The sequence below is a fragment of the Nelusetta ayraudi genome, unplaced genomic scaffold, assembly GCF_046127955.1.
Source record: "Nelusetta ayraudi isolate G7.1 ecotype Tasmania unplaced genomic scaffold, CSIRO-AGI_Nayr_v1 ptg000192l, whole genome shotgun sequence".
NCBI classification, from domain to species: Eukaryota; Metazoa; Chordata; class Actinopteri; order Tetraodontiformes; family Monacanthidae; genus Nelusetta; species Nelusetta ayraudi.
In genome coordinates this window covers 570,001-597,064 of record NW_027466241.1, presented here as the reverse complement: position 1 = coordinate 597,064, position 27,064 = coordinate 570,001, and the positions used below count along the sequence as shown (strand labels likewise).

At 49.0% G+C, this 27,064-nt stretch overlaps 1 protein-coding gene across 3 annotated transcripts in view; it reads left to right on the top strand.

Annotated features, from left to right (window-relative positions):
* The first annotated feature begins 707 nt into the window (after positions 1-707).
* tenm3 (teneurin transmembrane protein 3) overlaps positions 708-27,064 on the top strand; it is a 36,153-nt gene continuing 9,796 nt past the window's right edge. For 2 of the 3 annotated variants that reach the window (XM_076015616.1, XM_076015615.1), the window contains exons 1-24: positions 708-963; positions 1,581-1,709; positions 3,795-3,926; positions 4,020-4,155; positions 5,243-5,386; positions 6,868-6,939; positions 7,602-7,779; positions 8,669-8,689; positions 10,930-11,054; positions 11,173-11,280; positions 12,366-12,520; positions 13,254-13,355; positions 13,449-13,622; positions 13,695-13,754; positions 14,451-14,613; positions 14,694-14,832; positions 14,924-15,029; positions 15,516-15,658; positions 15,813-15,991; positions 17,876-17,980; positions 18,568-18,698; positions 21,138-21,307; positions 21,750-21,876; positions 26,785-26,982. In XM_076015616.1, the coding sequence (XP_075871731.1) occupies positions 730-963; positions 1,581-1,709; positions 3,795-3,926; positions 4,020-4,155; positions 5,243-5,386; positions 6,868-6,939; positions 7,602-7,779; positions 8,669-8,689; positions 10,930-11,054; positions 11,173-11,280; positions 12,366-12,520; positions 13,254-13,355; positions 13,449-13,622; positions 13,695-13,754; positions 14,451-14,613; positions 14,694-14,832; positions 14,924-15,029; positions 15,516-15,658; positions 15,813-15,991; positions 17,876-17,980; positions 18,568-18,698; positions 21,138-21,307; positions 21,750-21,876; positions 26,785-26,982 (3,231 nt within the window). In that variant the 5' untranslated portion in view covers positions 708-729. The remainder of the gene's footprint in view (positions 964-1,580; positions 1,710-3,794; positions 3,927-4,019; positions 4,156-5,242; positions 5,387-6,867; positions 6,940-7,601; positions 7,780-8,668; positions 8,690-10,929; positions 11,055-11,172; positions 11,281-12,365; positions 12,521-13,253; positions 13,356-13,448; positions 13,623-13,694; positions 13,755-14,450; positions 14,614-14,693; positions 14,833-14,923; positions 15,030-15,515; positions 15,659-15,812; positions 15,992-17,875; positions 17,981-18,567; positions 18,699-21,137; positions 21,308-21,749; positions 21,877-26,784; positions 26,983-27,064) is intronic. The other variant, XM_076015617.1, reaches the window with a different exon arrangement.

Sequence of the window (27,064 nt, the reverse complement as noted above, 5' to 3'; positions counted from 1 at the left end):
GGGTCCTGATGGATTCAGCTCCATGTACCGACAACCCCCGCTCCCCTCCTCCTCCTCCTTCTCTCCTTCCTTCCCTCCTCCTCCTCCTTTTCCTCCTTCTCTCTCTCCTTCCCTCCTCCTCCTCCTCCTCCTCCTCCTCTGGCTGTGGCTTCAGTTCGTTCACTAAGTTTCCACTCTCAAAACGCGCAAATTGCCGGTGACCTCTTGACCCCGCAAATCAACACAAACTCTGTTTGAGTGTTTGCAGAGAAAGTGAAAGTGACGGCGAGAGTTTCCCGCCGGAATGGTAACATGTTGCCTTAGATGAAGAGGAGGGGGGAAGGAAGAGGAAGAGGAGGATGCTTTAGAAGGAGGAAGAAGAGGTTGAGGGAGGAGGAGGAAGAGGAGGAGGAGGAGGAGAAGGAGGATGCTGTAGAAGAAGGAAGAGGAGATTGAGGGGGCAGGAGGTGGTGGAGGAAGAGGAGGAGGAAGGGCGTCCAGATCTCCTCACCTCCTACACACTGCAGCCGCTCTCCTGCCTGCGGAGGAGAAGGCGGAGGTAGGGGTGTGTGTGTGGGGGGGGGGGGTCCTTGACCGCTGCGGCAGTGTGTAGGAGGGAGTGCGAGGAGCCTTTAAGGCCGAAGTCACAGGAACGGCTGAGAAACGAGCTACACAGGGAGGAAGAAGACAAAGAGGAAGAATTTTTTTTCTCTTTGATCCCGTCAAAACTACAACTGGCGGTGACCTCTGATGACCTCTGACTCTGGAATATTTTTTTTTTTTTTTTTTTTTTTCTGTTACTGTCCCGATGTGACCCCTGAGGTAAATCCTGTCTCGTGTGTGTGTGGCAGGTTCGACCTGCTGGCCAACGGCGGCGCCTCGCTCACACTCAGCTTCGAGCGCGCTCCCTTCCTCACCCAGTACCGCACGGTGTGGCTGCCCTGGAACGTCTTCCACGTCATGGACACGCTGGTGATGAAGAAGGTGAGCAGCCTGTGTGGGCTTGTTTTCTTCACGCTGATTGTGAAAATCTCGTTCACGATCAACGAGTCACTAGAACATCCAGTCACATGATCACCAAATCGCACGATCATCCAGTCACGTGATCACCCTGTCAGACATTCATCTGGTCACATGATCAACCAATCACACAATCGTCCAATGACATCATCACCCTGTCACATAATCATCCAATCACACAATCATCCAGTCACATCCGTCCCCTCCAACATCAACAACAACAACGAAACTCATCAAGTCACAACTTCGAGTTCGACAAAAGGGACACAAATTGCAGAAGATAATCGCTAATCGCTAACCCTGAACCTCATGCTAGCACTGATCACTGGTTAGCTTGCGGGCTAGCCAGTTAGCCTTCCCGTGTCATCAAGCGCTGTGTTTCTCGCTGTGTTTATATTCTAAAAAATATAATAGACACACACACGATAAGTTACAAGTTCACTTACACTTACACCCAATCAGATCAGCCACGGAACAGCTGCGAACCGCACTCATGTGGCGCTAACTGTAAAATATATAACACAATGAAGATGCGTAAATGTTATATACGCTCACTGTGCTGCGCTGTGCGTCCGTTCCAGGAGGAGAACGAGATCCCGAGCTGCGACCTGAGCGGCTTTGTGCGGCCGGGTCCCGTCATCGTGGCCTCGCCGCTGTCCACCTTCTACCGCAGCGCCCCGGAGAACGGCCCCGTCATCCCCGAGACCCAGGTGACCTCCCGCCCCAGTTGACCGCTAACTGCTAGTTTCCCTTTTTTCCAAGCTAAGTGTGAAACTCTGACAGCTTCAGGTTGGCAGAATTCTAGAACGTGCCCCCCCCCCCGCGCCTTTAAATCGTGGAAACTCGAAAACCGCGTCGTCCATCACAGCGCCAAGGCGAGAGCTGGTTGAAAATAGCTTCAGAAATAACACGATAAAAATGATGGCTATAATTGATATAGAATTATAATAATGGTAATAATGGCTGGCAGGTTGTTTTTTTTTAGTCCGAGCGAGACATTTTGTGAAAAGTTCAAACCAGGAGAAAAGAAAACACGATTTGCTGGAGCGGATGTACCTGATGAAAGAAAATTTCAATCGTCGACTGTTGAAGTGTTTTCCAAGGTTTCCCGTCCGTCCTCCTCATCGGGTCAAAGTGTTGAAGTCGACAGTGTTTTTTTCGGGGGGAGGGGGGGTCTTTCTTTTTTAACGCAGCGACGGCTGGAAACGTTTCACCTTTCTGAGGCTTCTGAGCAGCGGAAGCGGCCGCAGAGGCGCTGATTGTAGGCTTCCCTTCCTTCGCCGCCACTACAAAAGCCAGATGTCGGAGTGGTCGTCGGTGTGTGTGTGTGTGTGTGTGTGTGTGTGTGTGTGTGTGTGTGTGTCCGAGTGTGCGTGCGCGTGTGTGTGTGTAACCTGAGACTGGGTGTGTGTAATTGTCGGAGCGACGGCCAGATGTTTTCCTGTCGGACAGTTTCGGTTCTGAACTGACGGACGGACGGACGGAGAGAAACTATCCAATACGCCGATGACACAACGCTGTTGTTTACACAGGGATCCGCCGAAAACACACGCGCACCCCACACACACACACACACACACACACACACACAAACACACACCAACACACACACACACTGAGCCCCGCCCACTTGTCCGGCAACTGATTGGCCCATAAGCTTAATGACACATTTCTCTTGGCAGCCAGGGGGAGCTCATCACGAAGGAATGTTGTAATTGCGTACACATTACACCCTGTTATTTTTGTGTAGAGTTTGTGTGTGTGCGTGTGTGCGTGTGTGCGTGTGTGTGTGTGTGGGCTCAGGACAGAGGAAAATAGAGACGTTTGGATGCAAGGCGTTTCGACCGTGCAGTCGAGAGAGAGAGAGAGGCAGCGAGCAGAGAAAAGCCAAACGTGTGCGTGTGTGTGTGTGTGTGTGTGTGTGTGTGTGTGTGTGTGTGTGTGTGTGTGTGTGTGTGTGTGTCTGTGCGAGTCTTTATTGTCACTTTGCGTTCATCACACTGAGGAAATGAAACAGATGACGGAGCTCCGTGTCCGTTTCTCCCTGCTTTTACAGCCCAGAACTGGAGCTCACACTGTTATGTTTTCATTGGACCAGTGAGTGAGTGTGTGTGTGTGTGTGTGTCTGTGTGTGGTTGTGTGTGTGTGCGCAAGTCTGTGTGTGTGTCTGTCCGCCCTGAATGCAGATCAAAAAGCGGGCTGAAATGAGAGCCGCTGCTCGGCTTCAGTCGACTCCATCAGTGAGGAGACAAACAGTCCAAACGGAGCTTTTTATTCCTTGAAAATAGCTTCAGGAATAACAATAAAATAACGGTTCTAATCGCCGTATAATTATAAATAATGGCCGGCAGGTTTTTCTTTTCCCTCCAGTGCGTCCGACTGGAATGCTTTCACCAAATTCCAAACCAGGACAAAAGAAAAACGCTTTCCCAGCTTCTTGTAGTCGACTAAATGTGCTGTACAAACGACCTTGACCTTTGCAACGTATATCTCTAAGTACCCGCGGTAGTTTGGTGTGGCGACAACGAACCTTTGGAAGTTTTTCGGAGCTTCTGAAGTTTTTTTTTTTTTCCCCCCCAGTTTTTTTCCAGCTCTTTATTGGTCGTCTAATAATAAAAACGACAGCGAGGTCGTTCTAGTTTTTCCTTTTCTGTTCATTATACTGAGGAAAGCCTCCTTCGACAGAATTCCGAAGCTCCTCCCAGATTGTCCGTGCGGCTCTCCCAGTTCGCTAGCTAGCTAACCAGCCAGCTGATGTTGTCGTCATCTTGTGCTTCTCTGGTGTTTCTCCTCAGGTGCTGCAGGAGGAGACGTCCATCCCCGGCAGCGACCTCAACTTGGTCTACCTCAGCTCGCGGGCGGCCGGGTACAAACCCATCCTCAAGGTCACCATGACCCAGTCGTCCATCCCCTTCAACCTGATGAAGGTGATGAAGCCCCCTCCGAGAGTTAGCGCGTTAGCGTGAGACTCCTCCCCTCACCCCTCCTCTTCCTCCTCCTCCCCCCCGGTGCTGTTTCAGGTTCACCTGATGGTGGCAGTGGTGGGTCGGCTCTTCCAGAAGTGGTTCCCGGCTCAGCCCAACCTGTCCTACACCTTCATCTGGGACAAGACGGACGCCTACGGCCAGCGAGTCTTCGGCCTGTCCGAGGCCGTCGGTGGGTTTCTCCTCCATCTCCAAAACAAAAGAAGGCTTTTATCGTGATTTAGTTTGATTTGCAAAGCTCTGAATCACCACCACTGTTGTCCTGAGTCCAGAGCCTTTAGCCGCTCTGAGAACCACCTCTGACTGGAACTTTGAGTCATTAGGCATTTTCAAATCCTGTTTAAAAACCCAACTTTTTAAACTTCCTGCTCACTATAATCAGTGGCCCTCGACGGCTGAGTTCTGTATACATACATGTATATATATATATACATATATTATAAATATATATTATATTATATATATATTATAATATATATATTTTTTTATATATATATTTTTTCGTCTGGTAATAATTTGCAGAATCAGACATTCCGGCCTTGTGAATCAGTGGTCGGTGCTGCTGGTGTCACTCTGACGGGCTCAAACAGACGTCGGCGACCCTTTTCAATCTGATTGGCTGACGGTCCTGTGGCCTTTGTTGTTCTTACGGGAAATTTCTCTCTCGAACATTCCAGCCCCTTAACCAGAAGTAAACGGACAGAACTGTGTTTTATTTACAAGAGCCAGAGGTCGAAACTCAATTAGGCCACACGGCGGAGCCAGAGTCCTAACAGGATTAGCGTCTGCTGACACCGGTGGAACAAGTTCGGCCCGCAATCGGATTAGAGACGACGCCCACGGCGGCGGCAGACGGGGAGTCGAGCCCCAAAACAGAAAATCCATTCAATCGTTTACTGTTACTGCTCGGCTTTTTGTTTTTTTCTTGCTCTCCTCTTCTGCTTGACTTTATCTGACGCTGTCGTCCGTGTTGACAAACTGACTCACCGTCGACTCGCTAACCCGAACGAATCAGTCGAATCGTCATTCGGCTGAAAATGTTTTGTTTTGAATGTTTGTCTATCTGTCTATCTGTCTACCTCCACATTAGCAACTTTTGCATAGCCCGCTAAGCCGTTATGCTAAGGCATAGCCCGCTAAGCTACATCCAGACAAAGCCGAACAATCCGGCTGAAACACGAAGAGCTGGGGCTCTGAACTCTGTTGTAACACTCGTGTGTGTGTGTGTGTGTGTGTGTGTGTGTGTGTGTGTGTGTCAGTGTCGGTGGGCTTCGAGTACGAGTCGTGCTTGGACCTGATCCTGTGGGAGAAGAGGACGTCGGTGCTGCAGGGCTACGAGCTGGACGCCTCCAACATGGGAGGCTGGACGCTGGACAAGCACCACATCCTGGACCTGCAGAACGGTGGGCACACACACACACACACACACACACACACACACACACACACACACACACACACACACACGGAGACACATATACAGACACACACACACACACACTTCTCCCTGTCTTCCTCTCTCTCTCACCTTTCATCACTCCTTGCCTCCCCCGCTCCATCATCTTCTCCTCACCTCTGACTCCCCCCCCTCCCTTCCCACCTTTGTTCTTGGCTTTTCCTTCTCACCTCCTCTTCGTTATCTCATTTTCACCTCCTCCCCTTTTTCCTCCCTCCCTCCCCTCCCTCCCCTCCCTCCCTCCCCTCCCAGCTCCTCCTGGCCTTCTTTCTCCCCTCCTCCTCCTCACCCTCCATCTTCTCACCTCCCACTCTCTTCTCCTCCTGGTCATGTCCTCTTCTCAGCTCCTCATCATCATCGTCATCGTCATCTCTTTCTCACCCCACACTCTTCACCCCCCCACCCCCTCCCTCGCTCCTGCCTACCTGTCAAACGGTCGACAACATCGTCCGTCATCAAACCTGCAGAAAGATGCATTTTTGCAGATTTAACAGGACTTTAAAGATGCACACACACGCATACACACACACACACACACACACACACACACACACACACACACACACACACACACACACCTCCTCCTCACTGTCCTCTATCTGTCACCCCATCCATCACGTTGCCATTCATCCCTCTCTCTCTCTCCCCTGCACTGCTCTCGGCCTTTCAACACCTTGTCACCAGTGTCTGTGTCTGTGTCTGTGTATGTGTGTGTGTGTGTGCATGTGTGTGTGTGTGTGTGTGTGTGTGTCCATCCTGTCATCCGGCTCCCCGGCAACGAGACAAACGCGCACAGCTCTGGGAAGCAGCCGCCGCCCCCTCTGTGATGTCACAAAGGGACCCGCTCATCTTTAGCTCCGCCCACTGAGATCGCCTCGCTGTTTCCCTCCGTCCAGACACGTGGGAGGGGGCAGTTTTAGCGGCAGGCTGCAAACAGAGGGCTAACTCAGCCACTTCCTGGTTCGCAGACAAAGACCTCTTTCTATTAACGGGCACCAGGATGGCGTGATGACTCCTCCCATCTCTCTCCTCCCTCACCCTCCCTCCCCTCCTCTGCCTCCCTCACCCCCTCGTCACCCTCCCTCCCCTGTCCTCACCCTCCCTCACCCTCCCTCACCCTCCCTCCCCTCTTCTGCCGCCCTCCTCTCTCCTCACCTTCTATCCTCCTCCCCCTCCCTCCCCCCCTCATCATCATCATTCTTCCTCGCTGCTCAGTTTCAGTGTCGCCTCTCCAGCCGCCTCCTTCTTTATTCTGCTTCCGTGCACACGAGTGTGTGTGTGTGTGTGTGTGTGTGTGTGTGTGTGTGTGTGTGTGTGTGTGTGTGTGTGTGTGTGTGTGCGTGTATGTGATTGCACTGCTGCTGCGCTCGCCCTGATCTCTCTCTCTCTCTCTCTCTCTCTCTCTCTCTCTCTCTCCCCCCCCTGCAGGGATCCTCTACAAGGGCAACGGCGAGAACGTCTTTGTGTCCCAGCAGCCACCTGTGATCAGTAGCATCATGGGTAAGAAAGGGGCGGGGCCACACTGGTCACCGTCCAACCCTGACGGTTGTTTTATCTGTGTGTGTGTGATATATATATACATATATATATATATATATATATATATATATATATATATATATATATATATATATATATATATATACATATATATATATTATTTGTTTGTTTTTTTGTTTTTTTTTCAATTTGCAACTTAACACCTTTAAAAAAAAAACAACAACAACATCCATCTCAACTCTGCATGTTCATGTGGACAGTTGTTATTAAAATAAATTGCACAACAAAGTTTGTTTTCGAAATAATCACACAGAGGAGAATTTTTTTTTAAGATGTGACAAAAATGACAAAAAAACAAGTTTCCGGCCACATTTCTCATTGAAACATTTCCAGAGTCTCAGCTTGGACCCGGCAACTCGCTCGTTTGCCTTCAAAAGAGAAAGAATGCAATTTATTTTCTTGCACTTTGTCTCACAAAGCAACATTTTGTGGGTGTGTGTGTGTGTGTTTTGCTGCCGAACCACTCATAAACAGCGTTGTCACATGAATCAGAACTGCCGGCTGAACGCAACAAAGTGATGTCATCATGTATCTGTGTGTGTGTGTGTGTGTGTGTGTGTGTGTGTGTGTGTGTGTGTGTGTGTGTGTGTGTCTCCCTGCAGGGAACGGCCGGCGCCGCAGTATCTCGTGTCCCAGCTGTAACGGCCAGGCTGAGGGCAACAAGCTGCTGGCACCGCTGGCGTTGGCCTGCGGCGCCGACGGCAGCGTCTTCGTCGGCGACTTCAACTACATCCGCAGGATCTTCCCCTCTGGGAACGTCAGCAGCGTGATGGAGCTGAGGTGAGCTGAGAGAGATTCTCCGCCGAGGTTCAAAAACGCTTCCTGTTTCTGTTGGTTTATTCTTTCATCTTTTTTTTTTCTGTTTTTAAAATTTTCGATATCCTGATCATTTTTCACTTCACTGACTTGGACCAAAAAAGAGCGTGGGTCACCTCCTGTTTTTACTTATTTTTATTTTTTTTTTGCTTTCATTTCAATATCCTGATAATTTAGACGTGTAAAGTAGTTTTTCTATTTGGCTTCTGCTCCCCATTCTCAAGCTTTTGACCCTTAAAGGACGGAAAACATCAAGGGGAAGATGCACGGCTGCCACAGTAGTTAGCTTCTGGGCAGCGCTAGCTTTTTAGCTGAAGTGCTAAAAAGTGGCGTTTTCTTTTCTTTTTTCTGCTAGTTTGGTAAACACAGCGTGGTTTTTCCACCCAACTCTTCTCTCTATCCAATGAGGAACTTTGCCGTTGCTAATGTTAGCAAAAAACAAAGCTAGCTCACCTCTTGTTTCCTTCATCTCTCTCTCACTCCACAAAATGGTCCAACCTCCGTGCGTCTAATCGTCTGAAACCGTCTCTCTCTCTCTCTCTCTCTCTCTCTCTCTCTCTCTCTCTCTCTCTGTCTCTCTTTAGACGTGATTTTTCTCATTTGCCCAGACTTTTCTCACACATTTTATATCTGAATGAATCCCGCGGCTACGTGCTAAGCTAAAGTCCTCAACTAACTTGGGGACTCAAATGCACTTTCTTGCCTCCTGACATTTCCGGCCTTGTGTGTGTGTGTGTGTGTGTGTGTGTGTGTGTGCGCGTGTGTGTGTGTGTGACTACTAACACTGTCTTCCTGTCTTCTTCTTCTCTTTTTTTCTTCTTCTTCACTTTCCTCCTGCTGCTCTGCACTAAAGAAACAAAGATTTCAGACATAGGTAAGAGTGACTCAACCTTCTTTTTTTCCCAGACCTTGCACTGCTGTTTTTTCCGCCCCAGTCGGCTCTACAAACACCTGAGCACGGCGACGCTCAAGGACGAGCCGCATTACACAAGCACACACACTCACAGACACACACACACGCGCGCAGCTATTAGCTCATTTCCAGCTAATTCTCCGCTCAGGCTATCGCTCTCAGCCGAGGGCTAGCGACACTTTGCAGCTGCAAAGATAAAGGAGAACTCCTGTTTAATTACTGCGTCTCTTTTTTTCCCCTTTTTTTCTCCCCTCTCCTGATTTAATAATATCGTACATCTAATTCGGAGCGAAACGGGAGAAACTCTCGCAGACTTTCCTTCCTCTCCTCGCCGTTGAACGAGCCTTCGTGCAGAGTGGAGCCGACTCCCCGCCGCTGCTGTCGGCTCGGATCAGCAGCGTCGCTGTCGCGTTAGCCGCCGCCGGCAAGGAGACATGACAGAGAGCGACGTGGAGGGCCAGAGGGGCTGCGAGGTGGCGGCCAGCGCTCCTTAAATCGCTCCGATCAAGATCTTCTTTTGGCTCCGTTACGGAGTTTTGGGAAAAACTGAAAAAAAAAAAAAAAATTCATAAAGAAAATAATAATAGTAAGCATTAAAAAAAGAGAAAAATGTCGTGTAATGTAACATATACCGTAGATGAGTATAATGAAGTCTAGTGGCTTTACAAGGAAAGTTAGCTGTTAACGTTAGCTGCTAGTGAGGCTAAGACGAGGTGCTAGCTCGCGACCTACAGCTTATGTTTCTCTCTTACTTTCTCTCTTCATCTCCTCGTCAAGCTGCTGCGCCTTCGCCGCCGGTGGCGACGAGACGCAATGAACGGATTTATTTCTGACTCATCCGCGCGGCGTCTTCGAGTCAAATTGAGCATTTTAATTAAAACACTCTCGCCGTCTCGACACTCCGTGGCTTTTTTTTTCTCCCCCCCCGCAACCATCTGTTTCTCTGCCGCTTCTGCTCATTTTCGCCGTCCTGTGTCACGTCTTCTTGTTGACGCAGTTCTTTTTTTATTCCCAACTTCCCTCCTTTGTGCAACCTTTCACCCCCCCCACTTCCCCTACACCCCCCGACCGCCTCCTTCATCACTTCATTTCTCACCGTCCACTTCTTCTCCTCCTCCTCCTCCTCTCTCTCTCTCTCTCTCTGTCTATTTCCAGCTCACTCACATCTTTTAATGCATCCTGGCGTCTCTTTGGGCTCGCGAGCGCTTCTGTTGGCACGCAGTGGGGGGGTCTGAGGGGAGTGGGCAGGATGGTTGGTGGGGGTGTAGGGGCCGAGGGGAGGGGGAGGAAGAGGAGCGAAAATGGAGGAGTGAGACGAAAGGATAAAAACAGAAACCGAGGCCTCGTTCAATGTTTTTGCAAAGTGGGGACGAGCTCGCATGGCAGCGACGAGGGACGCATTTAATTAGCGGTGGGAGGAGCCTCGCAGAGTGGGCGGAGTCGCATCCAGGCGGCTTGGACCGGCTTTGTTGCAACGCTGTCGCTGACTTCCTGTCGCCGACTTCCTATCGCTGACTTCCTGTCGCTCCCAAACTGGAGATAAACCCTGAACGGAAAAAGAAAAGACCTCGAAAGGACGGCAAACAAACACACACACACACACACACACACACACACACACACACACACACACACACTTCCCGTGACAAACACCTTTTTTTATTTCATATTTTTATTTTTAGCTGCTTTAATTAACAGTCTGTTGATAATCAACCGCCATGTGGATTTATACCTGCAGGCAGTCTGTGTGAGTGTGTGTGTGTGTGTGTGTGTGTGTGTGTGTGTGTGTGTGTGCGTAGTGGTGTGTGTGTTAGCAGGTTGGTCTGTCAGTCTGAGCAGAGCTGGAATCGGCCCATCACTCCTGCTGCACACACTCTTATTGATGTCTGACACGCTGTCATATAATATCCATCACACACACACACACACACACACACACACGTTTGTCTTTTGTCCTAATTGTCCTGAAAGCGTCCTGAGGGAAAGTTCTCATTCGTCCTCATAACAGTTGCAGTACGTGCACAGTAGCTGCTGGTTGAAGTTGCCAGATTTTCACTGCAAATCTCTAACGTGTGTGTGTGTGTGTGTGTGTGTGTGTGTGTGTGTGTGTGTGTGTGTGTGTGTGTGTGTGTTCGTATGAGGCCGTTTCACTGCCACTTGGCTCTGACTGACACTGCGGGGTCTCGCTGTCTCCTCCGCAGCAACAACCCGGCCCACCGCTACTACATGGCCACCGACCCGGTGACGGGGCAGCTGTACGTGTCGGACACCAACTCTCGGCGGATCTACCAGCCCAAGACGCTAAGTGGCGCCCGCGACCTCATCGGTACGACTGAGGGTGGGGTCACGGGGTCAAGCGGTGCACAGTCCAGCACGACCACCGCAGAGCTGTGGAGGAAATCGGTTTCACGTGTGAGTCATTTCTGCGTGTGTGATTTGCGTAGGCAACGGAGAGGTGGTGGCAGGAACAGGGGAGCAGTGTCCTCCCTTCGACGAAGCTCGCTGCGGGGACGGAAGAAAAGCCACCGAGGCTCAACTGCTGGGACCCAAAGGTACGAGAAGAAGAAGCAGGAGAACAAAAAGAAGACGAAGGAAAAGCCCGACAGCCTAGAACTTAAAAAAAAAAAAATAATAACAATAATAATAATAATAATAATAATTCCTGTCCGGATGGTAGATGGCGCTGGCGAGGCTCAAACCGAAACACAATGTCCAACAAAGTTAGAACCGCGTCTGGATAATGTGACCTTGTGCGCTCGAGTTCATCAGATTTCCAGCCTTGATTTTCTTTCGTTTTTTTTCCACCTTTAAATTTTTTATTTTTATATATGTGCAGCAAAAAAAACAAAGTAAAAACCCTCTCGGAGCCGCCAGTAAGACAGATGGTCAGAGATGTTTGCACGACTTCTCCCCCCCCCCCCCACCCCACCCTCCTGATCTTCAACAACGGCAGCAATACAGCGCATCACAAATACATGAGGCGTCCGTAAACATCGGCGTACAAAGACATCAGGCTCCATAAACTCCAGTGTGCGTGTGTGTGTGTGTGTGTGTGTGTGTGTGTGTGTGTGTGTGTGTGTGTGTGTGTGTGTGTGTGTGTGTAAATGTGATTACAGATTATTAGTAAATGTGGAAACACCTCGATGAGAGCAGCTGGAGGCGGCTGAAGCTCCGCCTCCCTCCACCCAGCCGCCGCCGCCACCGGAGGGGAGAATAAAAACCGACGGCTCCATGTTTAATTTATAAAAATGGGAAAGAAAGAAAAAACTGCTTTTCAAATTGCATCTTCTGCATCTGCGCGCCGCCTGTAATTAGCGGCGCCGGAGCTCGTCGGACACGTCGCGTTGTCGGGGGTTTAAATTCTACTTAATGATCCGATGACTCCAGGAAATTCCCAGCCGCGCCTTAGGAAAACCAATCAGAGGTGTAGATCTTGGGAGGCAAAAACAGAGTGACGCGGCCAGCCTGTTAATAATCTCGCGAAAAGCATTTTTTCAGAAATTAACCAGACAAGCGTCTGTTTATGGAGCTTAAAATGACAAATTTGCTATCGGAAACATGTAAGTCTGACAATGTGTGTGTGTGTGTGTGTGTGTGTGTGTGTGTGTGTGCGTGTGCGCGTGCGCGTCTCACCCAGGCATCGCCGTGGACAGGAACGGCCTGATCTACTTCGTGGACGGCACCATGATCCGGAAGGTGGATCGTAACGGGATCATCTCCACCATGTTGGGCAGCAACGACCTGACCTCGGCCCGACCTCTGACCTGCGACACCAGCATGCACATCAGACAGGTGACCGAGGGCAGCAGTGGGCCTCCGGCAGGCTTTGCGTGATTATTTGGGGAAAAAAGTGAGGTTTCCCCAGGCGACTCGGGCCGGATTCCATTCCAAATGTTTTGATACAATACCAATTTACAATACCAACACCTTGGTCTAGATACAGGTTACCCAAAAACACTTTTTTTGTTTTGATACCGAATGTTTTAAAACCAATTTTGAAAAAAAAAAAAATTCATTTTCAATTTTTACTGCAGGATTTTCTCCAAATCCGCTTTATCTTCTCATCCTTTGCCGCTACAAATGTCGCATTTTGTTTCATTTTTCTCCAACTGTATGAAGTGGAGCCACTTCAGAATCTTTGGCGCGACGCTAATTTTCACTCCAACGCCGACAAAAGTTTGCCAAGCGTCTTTAGTTGTCCCGCCGCTGTAATGTGAAAGCCAATCGGCAGCCACTTGATCTTGATGCCAAATGATTATTGGCTTGCAGATGCTAACATCTACTGTCTTAGATACATTGGAATTTGGCAATCGAAAGGTAATTCATTTTCATTTCATTTTCGTCGCTCGATTGCTCCAAATGTTTTGTTTGGACACCAGTCCCACAGGTGTGAATAAAGATAAACAGTAAAAGCTCAAAGTCAAAGTCAAGGTGCGCACCAGAAAGGCAGTGAATAGCTAGCAACACGCAGCAGGGCTTCAACCAGTCGCTAGCAGCAGCTCAGAACCTTCCTGCCCGCTTGCAGGTCCGACTGGAGTGGCCCACGGATCTGGCCATCAACCCCATGGACAACTCCATCTACGTCCTGGACAACAACGTGGTGCTGCAGATCACCGAGAACCGACAGGTGCGATGTCGCCGCGTCGTCGCCTTTGAAAAGCGAATCATCCTGATTTTGTATTTTTTTGCGGATCCACATTCTTGTTTGTTTGCGTATCAGGTGCGTATCGTGGCGGGCCGCCCCATGCACTGCCAGGTCCCCGGCATAGAGTACACCCTGGGCAAGAGGGCGGTGCAGACCATGCTGGAGGGCGCCACCGCCATCGCCTTGTCCTACAGCGGCGTCCTCTACATCGCCGAGACGGACGAGAAGAAGATCCACCGCATCCGACAGGTGGCCGCGACGGACGACTCAGGGTTCAGCTTTTGAGCCCCTCGGTGCTGTAACACCTCTCTTCTCCACCAGGTGTCGACAGACGGCGAAATCACCCACCTCGCTGGCTCGCTATCCGACTGCGACTGCAAGGTATTGCCGAGGGTCTACCGCGGTTTCTAATTCATTTTGTGATAATATTTCATTTTCATTTTCAATTATTGACTACATTCTTTTTCCCCCACCCCCAAAACCACACAGTACTAAACTAGACAGTCCCACAATGTTAATGACAAAACAAAACAACAAAACAAAAAGCAACAACACACATCAGACAAACGAGCTCAACCTCAGTATCTTGGCATTTGATCTAATGTCAAATATAATCAATGTAAATACATATACGCCTGTATCATAATAAATAGAAATAAAATAGATAAATAAATAAAGGAAGCAAAAACAGAGCAGGAAGCAGAAAAGACAAAGTAGTCTCAAACTAATTTGAGTGTACATGCCAAGTTGTTTTTCATAATCTTAGTGCTTGTATTATTTTCTGGCCAGTTATTTTCAAATTGATTTTTTTTTTCCAGTGTAGTGACGTCACACCATTTTTTTTGCCATTCTCGTTTCAGCTTTTTATTCGTGAATTCTCTTGCTTTTCTTCGGAAGCGTTTTAAAGTGTCTTTGCTTTGATTGCTAGCGTAGGGATTTTTCTTTTGGTTGAAGTAGAAAAATACCAATAAAATGTTATAATTGTAATCATGCATAGAATACATGAGTGGCAAAATAAAGCAAACCCAAGTGAACTGAACTGATACTGACCTGTGTCCTTCTTCCTTGTCGTGACAGAACGACGCTAACTGCGACTGCTACCAGTCGGGCGACGGCTACGCTAAAGACGCTCGGCTGAACTGCCCGTCCTCTCTAGTGGTCTCCCCGGATGGGACGCTGTACGTAGCCGACCTCGGAAACATCCGAATCCGGGCCATCCGACGGAACCGGCCCCCTGCTGGTAAGCCTGGGTAGTGCCTCCATTTCCGCAATAATATTCATCCTGCGCTCGGTGCTTGACTTCCTGTCTGCTGCTCGCAGGCTCGCTGGCTTCGGGTCCGACCTCCTTCGAGGTGGCGTCTCCGGCCTCCCAGGAGCTCTACGTCTTTGACTCCAATGGCACGCACCAGTTCACCATGTCACTGGTCACCGGGGACTTCAAGTACAACTTCAGCTACAGGTTCGTGTCCCCGTTTGCCACCCGGTTCAGTTTTGCTGCGTGTCTGTGCTGACGTGGTGTGACGCCTTCCCGCCTCTTCTTGTGGCCGCAGCAACGAGGAGGACCTGACGGCCGTGACGGACAGCAGCGGAAACACGCTTCGCATCCGCAGGGACACCAACAGATTGCCAGTGCGGGTGGTCGCCCCCGACAACCAGGTGAGAATCGACACGCGGGCGAAGAAACTGCTGATGCTGCAGAAGTGAAAATTAAACAAAAGTTAACAAAATCCACAATTTTTTTTTGGCAAAGATCATTGAAAACATAACTAAGATATACAATAATGTCATGGTAAACATGTAAGGACTGGGAGGTTTATGTATGTTTTTGTATCAGTGCGTCTCCTGAGTGTTTATGTCATTAATAATGTTAAGTAAAAAGAAAGTTCTAAAAAAAAAAAACAATCAATAAAAAACTAAAGAAGCACAAAATGCATGTTTGTTTGCATTGGGCTTTTCAAAACAATGGCACAAACGTCTTAACGGTTCGGCCATAAAAAGAAAATATTGAACGTTATTTCACGCAAAACCGACTCAGTGCCACTTTTCTAGGATGTCGGCCGGCTGATTGGGATCAAAAGTCACACAGAACTCACTTGGCTTTTGTTCACACAAATCCATTTGTCCGTGTGTGCGTGTGTGCAGGTCATCTGGCTGACCATCGGCACTAATGGGGGTCTGAAGAGTCTGACTGCACAGGGTCAAGAACTGGTCCTGCTCAGTTACCACGGCAACAGCGGCCTGCTGGCCACCAAGAGCATCCAGATCGGCTGGACCACCTTCTACGAGTCTGTTTCACATTTATCCTTGTTTGTTTTGTTTTGTTTTTCTCTCTTGCTTTAACCAAAGAAAAAGAAAAGAAACAAGATTTTCAACTTTTAGACGACGTCAAGTCTGACATTTGCGTTTTGAAAGATGCTAACGCTAACCCCCTCCGTCCAGCTATGACAGCGAGGGCCGCCTGACCAACGTGACCTTCCCCACCGGCGTGGTGACCAACCTGCACGGCGACATGTCGTCCGGCGCCGTGGCCGTGGACATCGAGACGTCGGGGAGGGACGAGGACGTCTCCATCACCACCAACCTGTCGTCCATCGACTCCTTCTACACCCTGGTGCAGGGTAAGACCCCGACCCCTGACCCTGACCCCCGACCCCAGACCCTGGCCAACCAGCAGCTGCTGCCTCCAGCAAGAGCGTCGGGAATCATTTACCTTCATTATAATTTAATACTTTATTATTATTATTATTATTATTATTATTATTATTATTATTAATAATAATAATAATAATAATAATAATAATAATAATAATAATAATATGATGATGATGATTATGATAAAAAAAGGAGTCAAACAAGTCAAGAGTCACCAACATAAAGCCACGGTTTCTTGGTTCCTCCGTCACTCAGCCTGGATGGAAGCAGTGAAATAAAAAAAAAAAAAAACCTCTCCATTAAAAAGGCCTGGAGTCGGTTGAACGTTGTGTGTAGAAACGCCTCCTCCACCTGTTGCGCCAGAGTTGTGGCTGCGTCGGACTGAAGGATTGAAGAGGAAACACGTCGGTTGTAATTTCCCTCCAAGTCGACCGTTTGGCCTCGTCGGCCAAGAGAAAAAAAAAAAAAAAACAACAGTGTAATTCTTGTTAGAGCTGAACTAATGAGGCAGCTGAACGGTGGCCTCCAGTGGCCGCCAGCCATCCAGCCCCCTCTCTCTCTCTCTCTCTCTCTCTCTCTCTCTCTCTCTCTCTCTCTCTCTCTCTCGCTCTCTCTCTGGCGTTCTCTCTCTCTCTCTCTCTCTCTCTCTCTCTCTCTCTCTCTCTCTCCTCTCTCTCTCTCTCTCTCTCTCTCTGTCTCTCTCTCTGGCGTTCTCTCTCTCTCTCTCGCTCCCTCCCTCAGCAAGAGACCAAAGGGTTGGGGGGTTGGGGGGGGTCGATCGCCTGGCAGCGGCGAGCGAGTGAAGCTGCATCGATCGCAACTGTAATAAGTTATTCAAAGCCATCGACGAGCGCCGTGTCTCTCCCCCGTCGATTCACCTGCATTATTTATGGGAGCGCGTGCACGCCCGCAGCCTGCGTGCACGCCCTCAATTTCCGTGCACACCCACAGCCACCGTGGCCATCGCGCTGCGTCTTTGCGACGCCAGCTCACCGCTTAGCCGAAGCCAACTTACGCGCGGGATGTAAGATGTGGGAGCGCCTAGTGGCGAGAAAGCGTAATGCAAAACAAATGAGCCTGCTGCATGTTTTTTTTGGTGTTGTTTTATTCCACACGCACTGGAGTGACAAATAACAGCTACAACAACAACTTTGCGAGACAGCAGCGGTGAGAGCGCGATGCAAAACCCACCCACGCAGGCTAGCGCGGTTAGCATCGTTAGCAATGATTTGGTCCCGCAAAAAAACATTTGATTAGCTGTTCGTAGTTGTTGTTGTTGTTGTTGTTGTTGGAGCACTTTGATCTCCTCCGTCACGCACGGACACACAACAAGTTCACTGTTAGAAAGTCGCTACATTGTGACGCGGCCAGCAGGAGGCGTTTGAAAGGTACGATGACAATCAGGAGGATGAGAATGACCTTTTTTATTTCAATAACCACTTGTGCTTGTTGTTTTTTCCTGTGTTGATTAAACCCGAAAACCGGAGACGGAAAAAAACTTTGATATTTCGCTGAAAAATTATTGAGAAAATTCTGTAGTTCTGAATATTTGAATGACTTCTTGCCAATCATGCGCACACAAACACACACACACACACACACGCACACTCACTCACTCAAGTCGAAGGCCCTCAGGCAGGTCAAGGGGAAGATAATTAAAAGAAACCGAGGTGTTTAATTCCATCAGCAGCTCCGTCCTCGGCCCACAGACATAAAGTCTCCTCTTTGACTCTCTCTCTCTCTCTCTCTCTCTCTCTTCCTCTCTCTCCCCTTTCCCCACCTCCTCCCACTCTTCCACCGCTTTTCCCCCTCCCCCTCCCGCATCCTGTCTCTTCCTCTTCTGTCTCCAGACCAACTGCGGAATAGCTACCAGGTGGGCAACGACCACTCACTCCGGGTCATCTACGCCAACGGGATGGACACGCACTACCAGACAGAGCCGCACATCCTGGCAGGTAGAGAGCCCGCCCACTTTTAACCTAGAGCAGTGGGTAGCCCCGCCCCCCCCCCTCCCGGTTTCGGTCCCTCCAAGCTCTGAGGTCGAGCTGCTCCAAGTTCGGTCCGACGTTGCTGCTGGTTTGGGAAATTCAGAGATCACCGTACCAGAGATTCGAAAATGATCGGATTCTGAGTGAAACATTTGCAGTCGCAGCTGAACATCAGAGCCAATCGTGTTTGTGTTTGTGTAATTGTGATTGGCTTCTCACATGGAAAGAGAAGATGCCTTCAGGGTTAAAACTAAATAAATAAAAGCTGTGCTAAACTGTGACAGAGCAAAATTCCACAAAATGGTCAAATTAGCGTACAAATCTGCATTATTGATTGTACCGTACCATCATCATATTACAATAATCACATCAGATCTGATTATCATGAAGGCATTGTACAACATCCTCTACAGTTGCTCCCTGGCCAAACTGTGGCCGGTACCCGGTACCAGGTGGTGCTGCCACCTAGTGGAAAACCTCGGATGCCGGTGGGTTCAGTCCCATCGGTCCGACTGAGTCGCTAACGTCACGCTGTTCCCATTGTTCGCTTCCAGGCGCTGCCAACCCAACGGTGGCCCGGCGCAACATGACCTTGCCGGGCGAGAACGGCCAGAACCTGGTGGAGTGGAGGTTCAGGAAGGAGCAGACTAGGGGGAAGGTCATCGTCTTCGGACGCAAACTCAGGGTGAGTCGCGGCTTCGCTAACCTCATCCGCAGACTACTAGCTACTGGACTACTAGCTAGCCCGTCATGGTGGTCGTTGGCGGGGTGGTCTGTGACGTTTGAGGGCCTGCAGGAATTAATGCAACGGGATTGGAGGTCCCAGTTCCTCCTGGTGGTTCAGTCGATATTGGAATAAATCTGGGAACAAATCGTTGGCCGCCACTGGTTTGTTTTCAGCAGTAACAAGATTCCAGTTTTATTAATTAATTTATTTTTTCTCCCCAGCAAATCGTTTTTATTTTCTCATGTCAGGGTTCATTTTTTATGATTTCTGTCAAATTAAAGTCAAAAGTTTCACATCCTAGTGGGAAATCGTGTATGAAAGGCTTCAAATTAAAGATGCTATCACAACTTATCAGTATTAAAAAAAAAATAAAAGCAAAACAAAAACTAATTAAAAGATTTGAGCACAAAAAAACATTATTTCCTGTCCTCTGTGTGTGTGTGTGTGTGTGTGTGTGTGTGTGTGTGTGTGTGTGTGTGTGTGTGTTGTGAAGGTGGAGATAAATATCTAACACTTTAATGTAAAATGTGTGAAACCAGAACATGTTCAGGTCGGCAGATAAAGAGTCTCAGTGGGCCTCGACCAGGAATCACCAGGGGGCGCTCTAAGGATGAAAAGCTTTGGCTGGGGGCTGAGTTTTATCCACGACTACGTTCAGGCAGCAGGGCGAAGAGGTGAAGGTGGGACGAAGACGACCTGGCCGTTCAGACCACAGGCGTATCACGAAAACATCAGATCAGTATCGTAATTAGGAGTACATATGAAGGTGGTTTGAGAAAGAAAATCGCAATTGTTCCGTTAAAACTTTTCGTTAAAAGATCGGACTCGGGTCACAAAGGGGCAAAAGAAGATTGGATTCAGGCCACGTTTGCATCCAGTCTGAACGTAACCTCACACAGTCGTTTGGTTGGTTGTTTTTTTTTTGTGTGTGACCCCACCTCCACCATGAGACTGCTGATCTAGGCTCCACCCCCTCCGAGGTGGGATTTTCTTGAGGGGGAAAACATCGAACTTGAACTCAATTTCGATTTATTCCAGAAAAAAAATTAGTGGTGTTTTTTTTTTTTTTTTTATGGAAAAAAAAATAACTCACCCATAAATGAAATACATATTGTAGCACCATCAGCGGTGCAGCGCCGCGTGACTGCACCTTACTTTCACATCATTAGCAGGAGGAACCTGGTTAATATTGAGGTCGCGATCCCTCCTTTACCGTTTGCTCGCCCCAGGGCTGAGATTCTGTGAAGGGCAAAGAAAAGATTCCCAGAGTTCCATCTGCCGCTTCAATTCATCCAAATTAGCTTGAAAACAAAAAAGAAGAAGAAGAAAAAATGACACGGCGCCACAATCTGGAGGATGATTTGTTTCCTTGGCTCGAGTCCAGCCGGCTCTGTTTCTCCGTCCAATTGGCCGCAGTCCCGGTGCCCTCCCGCTTTCCTCCCCCCGCCCCTCACCATTCAGCCGGCTACATTCAACTGGTGCTAATTTCCAAATGAATGAGTGGCTGCGGGAGGAAAAACGACTCCTGCGGCCTCTCCAGCAGGACGGGGAAGAAAAAAAACAATTGATTGGATGAATGTCGTTGGTGGAGCCGCCGTCATCCGTCTCTGTGACTCTGACTCTGAACAAACGCCGTGTCATTTAGAAAGTAATCACGAGGAGGGGTTGGTGGGGTGGGAGTCGGCTGCTCGGGGCGGCCATGATTTACGGCGCCCCCCCGCCCCCTTGTTGTCGCAGTTCGTCAAGGTTGAATTAAACGGCAGAGTGTCTGGACGGACGAGAAAAAACAAGGGAAGGTTCGTACATTTCACTGACAAGGCAGGAGGATTTTTTTTAAAGAAGAAGTCAGTGGGATGTAGCAGCACCATCTAGTGGCGGGGAAGAGAAGTGAGGAATACATCGGGAAATCCACCGCTGAACCTGGGTTTTGCGATAATAATAATAATAATAATAATAATAATAATAATAACAGTTTACAGTGACCTGGCAGGATTCCTGTAAAAAAAATCTCGACTGGTGAGACGTCACTTTGAGGAAGTCGTCTAGAGTTGGAGTGATTTTGGATGCATCTGCTGCCGAAGTGATTTTAAACTAAGCCGCCGAATGGCCTATTTGTAGCACATTTCTTAGGGCCCCTTTACATCAGCCGATGCTAGCTAGCTAGTTAGCGTTTGTATGCTGTGGGCACAGCTAGCTGGCTAATTAGACGGCAATGAAAAAACATTGATGAAATTCTGGCTCTGGTCCTGGTTCTGGTTCTATTCCAGTGAAGTAAAACTCAGCAGACGCTCGTCCGACGCCACACTGAGGTTATTAAAAAAAAAAACAGGTTCCCACGAAATTCTTCTGCGCTAACGTCCACTGAATTGTCTTCCGCATCTCCGTCGCCCCCTGCAGGTGAACGGCCGGAACCTGCTGTCGGTGGACTACGACCGCTCACTGCGGACGGAGAAGATCTACGACGACCACAGAAAGTTCCTGCTGAAGATCATCTACGACACCCAGGGCCACCCGACGCTGTGGGTCCCCAGCAGCAAGCTGCTGTCCGTCAACCTCACCTACTCCAGGTAGCCCCGCCCCCACACAAAGTCACACGGCCACGGTTGGTCCCTCCTCCCCTCCTTTTTTTTTCTTCTTTTTTTTAAGGGAGGTGATAGAGATTTTTTATTTTATTTTTTTATCGCGTACTCTGGGTCCATATAACTGAAGGTCAGATCTGACCCCCAGGGGTCCACTGATCGGCCACACCTCCTCTGATCTAACGAACAGATCTCCCCCCGGAGCGGCTGAAGGAGTCGTTAAGGTCGAAGTTGTGTGCGTTCAGAGATTGTGTTGTTGTTGTTGCAGTGTCGGACCCTCGACATATATTCTTATAACTAGTGAGAGGTTACAAAACGTTGTTGTCGGTGGAGTCGGCTGAGTTCACTTTCAGTTGAAAAACGAATGATATGAAGCAAAAAAAAACGCTAACATGTTCTGTGTGTGGCATCTGTGTGTCCGTCCGTCCAGTATTGGTCAGGTGACCGGCCTTCAGAGGGGTCCCACCACGGAGAAATGGGAGTACGACGGCCAGGGGAGAATCGTGTCCAGGGTCTTTGCTGATGGGAAGACATGGAGCTACACCTACCTAGACAAGGTGAGAGCGTCAGGAACGCTGATCGGAAAGCCTCACTGCTCGCTGTTGGTGTCTGATGCTTTCTCTCAAGGTCCATTTACCAGGTAGTACTGCCTCGGTGTAGTACTGCTGCCATAGCAGTAAAATCGAGCAATGCTCAAAATTCGTTTTTTCTTGTCTGAGAAAATTGAATTATTGACAGGGACGTGTCCCCCTCCGTAACACTAGGGGGCGAAATCAGTCTTTTCAGAATGTTAATTTTCAGCTTGTTAATAACCTCTTTCCTTGCACAATAACAAAACAACTGGAGCGAGATGCAACACAGGTGTCTGGTCTTCAATTTAAGGGGTTTCCTCACCGAACAGCTCCACATGTGCTGCGCCATCTTCAGCGGATTCATCAGAAATTCACCAACACACACAGCGTATTACTGGCGATTTTACTTACAGCGAATACTCTCTTGTAAGCGAGCGCTATGTACTGGTGACCTTAAAAAAATGAAGTTATCGTATATGCAAATTTGCGTCGAGCTAGACTTCCTTTCACCCGAATGAACAACTCAGTGAAATCTCTATCAACTGTGTACCTCCGTGAGCTACCGAGACTCACAGCTAGCACGGTTTTCTTCGGATGTTAGTAAATGAAGTCATCGTCCAGGTAACACTTTGATGTGGGCTGCTGGAGACAACTGGTTTCCTTTGGTTATTGTATTTTCTTTAATTTTTTTAATGAAAATCGCCAGCAAATTGTGTGTGTGTGCTTTTCCCAATCAAGTCCAGTCAATATAAATAAGCACAGCTGGACTCCAAGGAAGGTGTCGGCCCATCTCAAGGATGATCAGAAGAATTAGACCGCACCTGAGTTAAATATACAAATCTACAGATGTACAATTATGGCCAAGTGATATCTCAGTATTTATTTTGTGATAAATCTGCAAATATTTCTCCAAGTCTGCGTTTTTCTGACAATACTGGGTGCTGTGTGTGCATGAACGAGGAAAAAATGAACTTAATCGACGTCAGCAGATGGCTGCACCTCGACAAAGAGTGAAAACTTTAACTGGGATTCAATACTTTCCAAGCCCACTGTATGTGCCGTTGGATGGCTGCAGAGAAACCATGTCTTCAATTCTACACTTTGTGCCATCACTGTGGCGACTGACCCTTCGTTCTTGGTGCACACGGGTTCGGAGAAGAGACTGGTTGGAGGTAGTTGTAGTAATTGTAGGGCGGGCCGACTGGTTTTATTGTGTTGATGAGTAAAACACGACGGTAACTAAAGAGTTTCAAAGACATAATGGAGAGACAATTTCCGAAAGATCCTTTGAGAGACTTCTTGGACTTGTGTAAGGTGTTTACAACCTCCAGGAAGTGACTATACGAGCGCCAATTCCGCTCGAGGTGGGAAGTGCCATTGTTGCGTATGACCTGGCGAGTTGTGCAGAGCACCCAGAGTGCCGTGCCGTCGCCAACCCTTTTTTGGAGAGCACAAATGAACTGAAAAGGTTTGCGTCTGCAAAGGAATTGTGTTCTCAGTTATACACAAACTCGTGAAAGCGTCACCCGTTGAAGAAGCTCGGGCAGACGCTAGCGCGGGGGTGCGGCGCATGCGCACACGCATTGTCCAGTTAAACTCCGACTAAGGCGTGTACATGAGGGAGAAATTCGAATTCCAATCGCATTATCTGGGCGTCTCGATCGGAGTTCTCCAACTCCGATTTTAGTCCGACTGACAGGTTTACATGCGCTTCAGTTGTCCAGTCATAGTTAGGACTAAGGCAATATTTCGGTTTTCTCGAGTGACATGTAAACATAGTGAGTAGATCAGAGTATAGCCTCTTCTCCACTAAAATTAGGGTGTTGTCACTGTGTTTTTTGACCACGGGACGTCGCGCAATCGATCGTTTCGGCGTCTGGTCCATTTTCTCTTTTATGCGCGAGACCTGCGAGCGAAAAAGCCAGAGGACAATGAACGATTATCGAGCGCTGATGGAACGTAATTAAAACACCTTTGCATCAGTACGTGATATACGCCGCGACTGGCGTGACATTACGACTTAGCGCACCTAACGCTCAACGTCATCCCGTGCGGCAGGTAAAAAATGTGGTGTTGTCGCGGGTGTCCGAATTCCATCGCAAGCCGGGTCCCTTGCCGGGCTGCTCCACTGCCACCAAATGCAGATTACTAGCCGGGACTTCACGACGGTTTTTGGCCAGTGGAGCAGGGGCTTGTTAGAGTATAATAAAGTAGGATAGAGTCGAGTAGAAGAGAGTAGAAGACAGAGTAGAGTAGAGTAGATAAGAATTGATTACGGTATGATGGATGAGGTCAGATTAGAGCGTTCGAGTAGATCAGGAGAAATAGAATAGAGTGAAAGAGAGTTTATCAGAGTAGATCAGAGTTTAATAGATTAGAGTAGAGTAGAATAGATCAGTGTTTGAGAGCAGATCAAAGTACAAGAGTAATGGAGTAGACCAGGTGGGAGTAGATCAGGTTCTGTCAGAAAGTCGGAGACACTGAAGGCAGTTTTCTGGACTCCCTGAACATTTTCTCTCTCTCTGACGCCAACTAAACATCCACCAACTGGAAATAAACTGAAAATGAGTCCAATCAGTTTCAGTCTTGTGGTTCCACCGCTGATGATCGACCCTCGTGGGGTTTTTTCGGCTGTTTTTCCCAGCGTGCTTCTTCTGTGTTTCACAGAGGAGGGGAAAAAAACCAGAGTATTAGATTCCGGTGTGTGTGCGTGTGTGTGTGCGTGCGTGTGTGAGAGCGGAGAGACAGGAAGCGGTGGAGTTGTTGGTTCAGCCGGAGGTCGAGGCTCCGCTGGAGGGAAAAAGTAGTTTTTGGGGGCCGAGGCGAGAAAAATAGCCGCGGGTTCGGTGGACAATCAGCCGGGAGCCGTCGGAGCAAAACGATTGGCTGAGATATTTTGCACTCAGACGTGAAAAGACACAGAGAGAGGGGGTTTGATCGCCCTCCTCCTGGCCCACCTCAGTGGAACCAGACCGAGACGGACGGGCGGACGACCTGGTTCGTGCCCCGAGAAGACGGGAGCACCAGGAGGACGCGGCAGCAGCTTGTTTAGGAGCAATCCTCAGGGACGGACCGACGGACGGATGGACGGATGGATGGATGGACGGACGGAGGAGGAAGCTGCAGAAACAAGACCCCGGGGGGGAGAGAAAGAGAGACAGAGAGAGGGAGTGAGAGCGACCGCAGACGCCCGAGAAAATGGGACCAATTATGTGCAGAGAGGGCGGAGTGACGAGTGAGTGTGAGCCAGACGAGAGGAGAGGAGAAGAAATAATGAGGCAGAGGAAATAAAATGAATCGAGGAGGGAAAGAAAAACATCAAACGAGCAGGTTGATCACAGAGAGCAGACAGTTGTGCAGGAAGCTGCAGGTGGAAACACACTGGGAGCTGCTGGTGGGTGACACTGGGAGCTGCTGGAGACACACTGGGAGCAGCTGGAGGTGGTCGAGGAGGATTCGGGATGATTTATGAGCAGACGAGTGCAGGTGCAGGTGGGAGCGAGTCTGCGGTCGACCACTCCAGAGTCGAAGACAGATGTGGAAACAAGATGCTGTTTAAAGGAGGCACAGGAGGAGGGGAAGGAGGAGAGGAAGAAGATGAAGAAGAGGAAGGAAGCATCCTCCACCTGTCTATTGGTTTATTGGATCCCCATCAGCTCAACACAATAGTAGCAGCTCGTGTCCCTGGGGTCCTCAGACTCATTACAAAAGAAGCAATATGAAAACATTTCAGGATACATAAACAGAGACAAGACAAAACAACTAAAAATCCAAACTGAAGATGATTGCAGGACAAAATGAAAATAAGAACTCATAAACTGCAACAAATAGGGAGAGATAATGCAGGGATGACTGGTGTTGGAGAATGATACTATCTATAGTTACAGTCTGTGGCCACCAGGTGTCTGAACGCCGTCGTGGACATGTGACAGATTTCAAAGGGAGGCTCGGTGGCTTCCGGCCTGTGTTGTTTTCCAACGGTGGTTTTTCCGATTTTTGATGAAATTCCCTCGGTCCCTGAGTCCCGTCCCCACCCTCACCAATCATCCATCGCCTCTCTGACCTGTCCAGACGCAGGTCAAGGTGCCCTTCGTCGCAGGTTCGCCACAGGTTCCCGGAGGACCGGGGGGAGAGGGTGGGGGGGGGGGGGGGGGTTCCGTCTCTGAGTTTGGAAAACAACAAACGGGAAGCAATTAGGAAGTAGAAAAAAGTGGCCTGACCTGCGTCTGGCTGCTGCTGCAGGAACTGGGCTCCCTCTTCAGAGGGAGGAACACACACACACACTCACTTACACACACACACACACACACACTATCCCACTTTGACTGAGGCGCCTTCAAACAGGAAGTGAAATTTGCCAGTTATTTCGGTAAACAATTTGAGTTTCAGTCGGCGAAAAGCTGCAGCAGCAGGAGAATTTTTAACGTGAGATTTTTAACGAGTGAGTGTGGGAGGAAGAAACACAACTTCCTGCCCCTTCACGAGCCATCGAGAGAGGCTCCAGCAGGGGGCACACCCAACAGAGCCGGATAACAAGAAAACATTGAGATAGACAGATAGATAGATGGAGCGACGGACAGACAGACAGACAGACAGATAGATAGATAGATAGATGGATAGATAGATAGATAGATAGATAGATAGACAGATCTTTATTGTTTGTCCCAGATGGTGGCATTGATTCCTCTTTGACACACACAAAAAACACGTGCAGTTGAAACACACAATAAAAGTCAAAGCTTAGCTGGATTTAAAATAGGGTGCTCTGGTCGTCCAATAGGAAGCTGCGACCTTGTCAGCTGATTGCTGACGTCGTGACCCGGGAAAAAAAAACAATGCGTATTTCTCTTCTTTAAGCCTCCTTCACACTCGTCCCTCTGTCGCCCCCTACAGTCCATGGTGCTGCTGCTGCACAGCCAGCGTCAGTACATCTTCGACTACGACTCGGGCGACCGGCTGTCGGCCGTCACCATGCCCAGCGTGGCCCGGCACACCATGCAGACCATCCGCTCCGTCGGCTACTACAGGAACATGTACACGCCGCCGGAGAGCAACGCCTCGGTGACGGTGGACTACTCCGAGGACGGACAGGTGGGCTTGCAGGCTCCGTCTTGAAGATGAATCCCCACTTGTTTGCTCGGGGAAACAACCAAAACGTTTTGTTTTGTTTTGT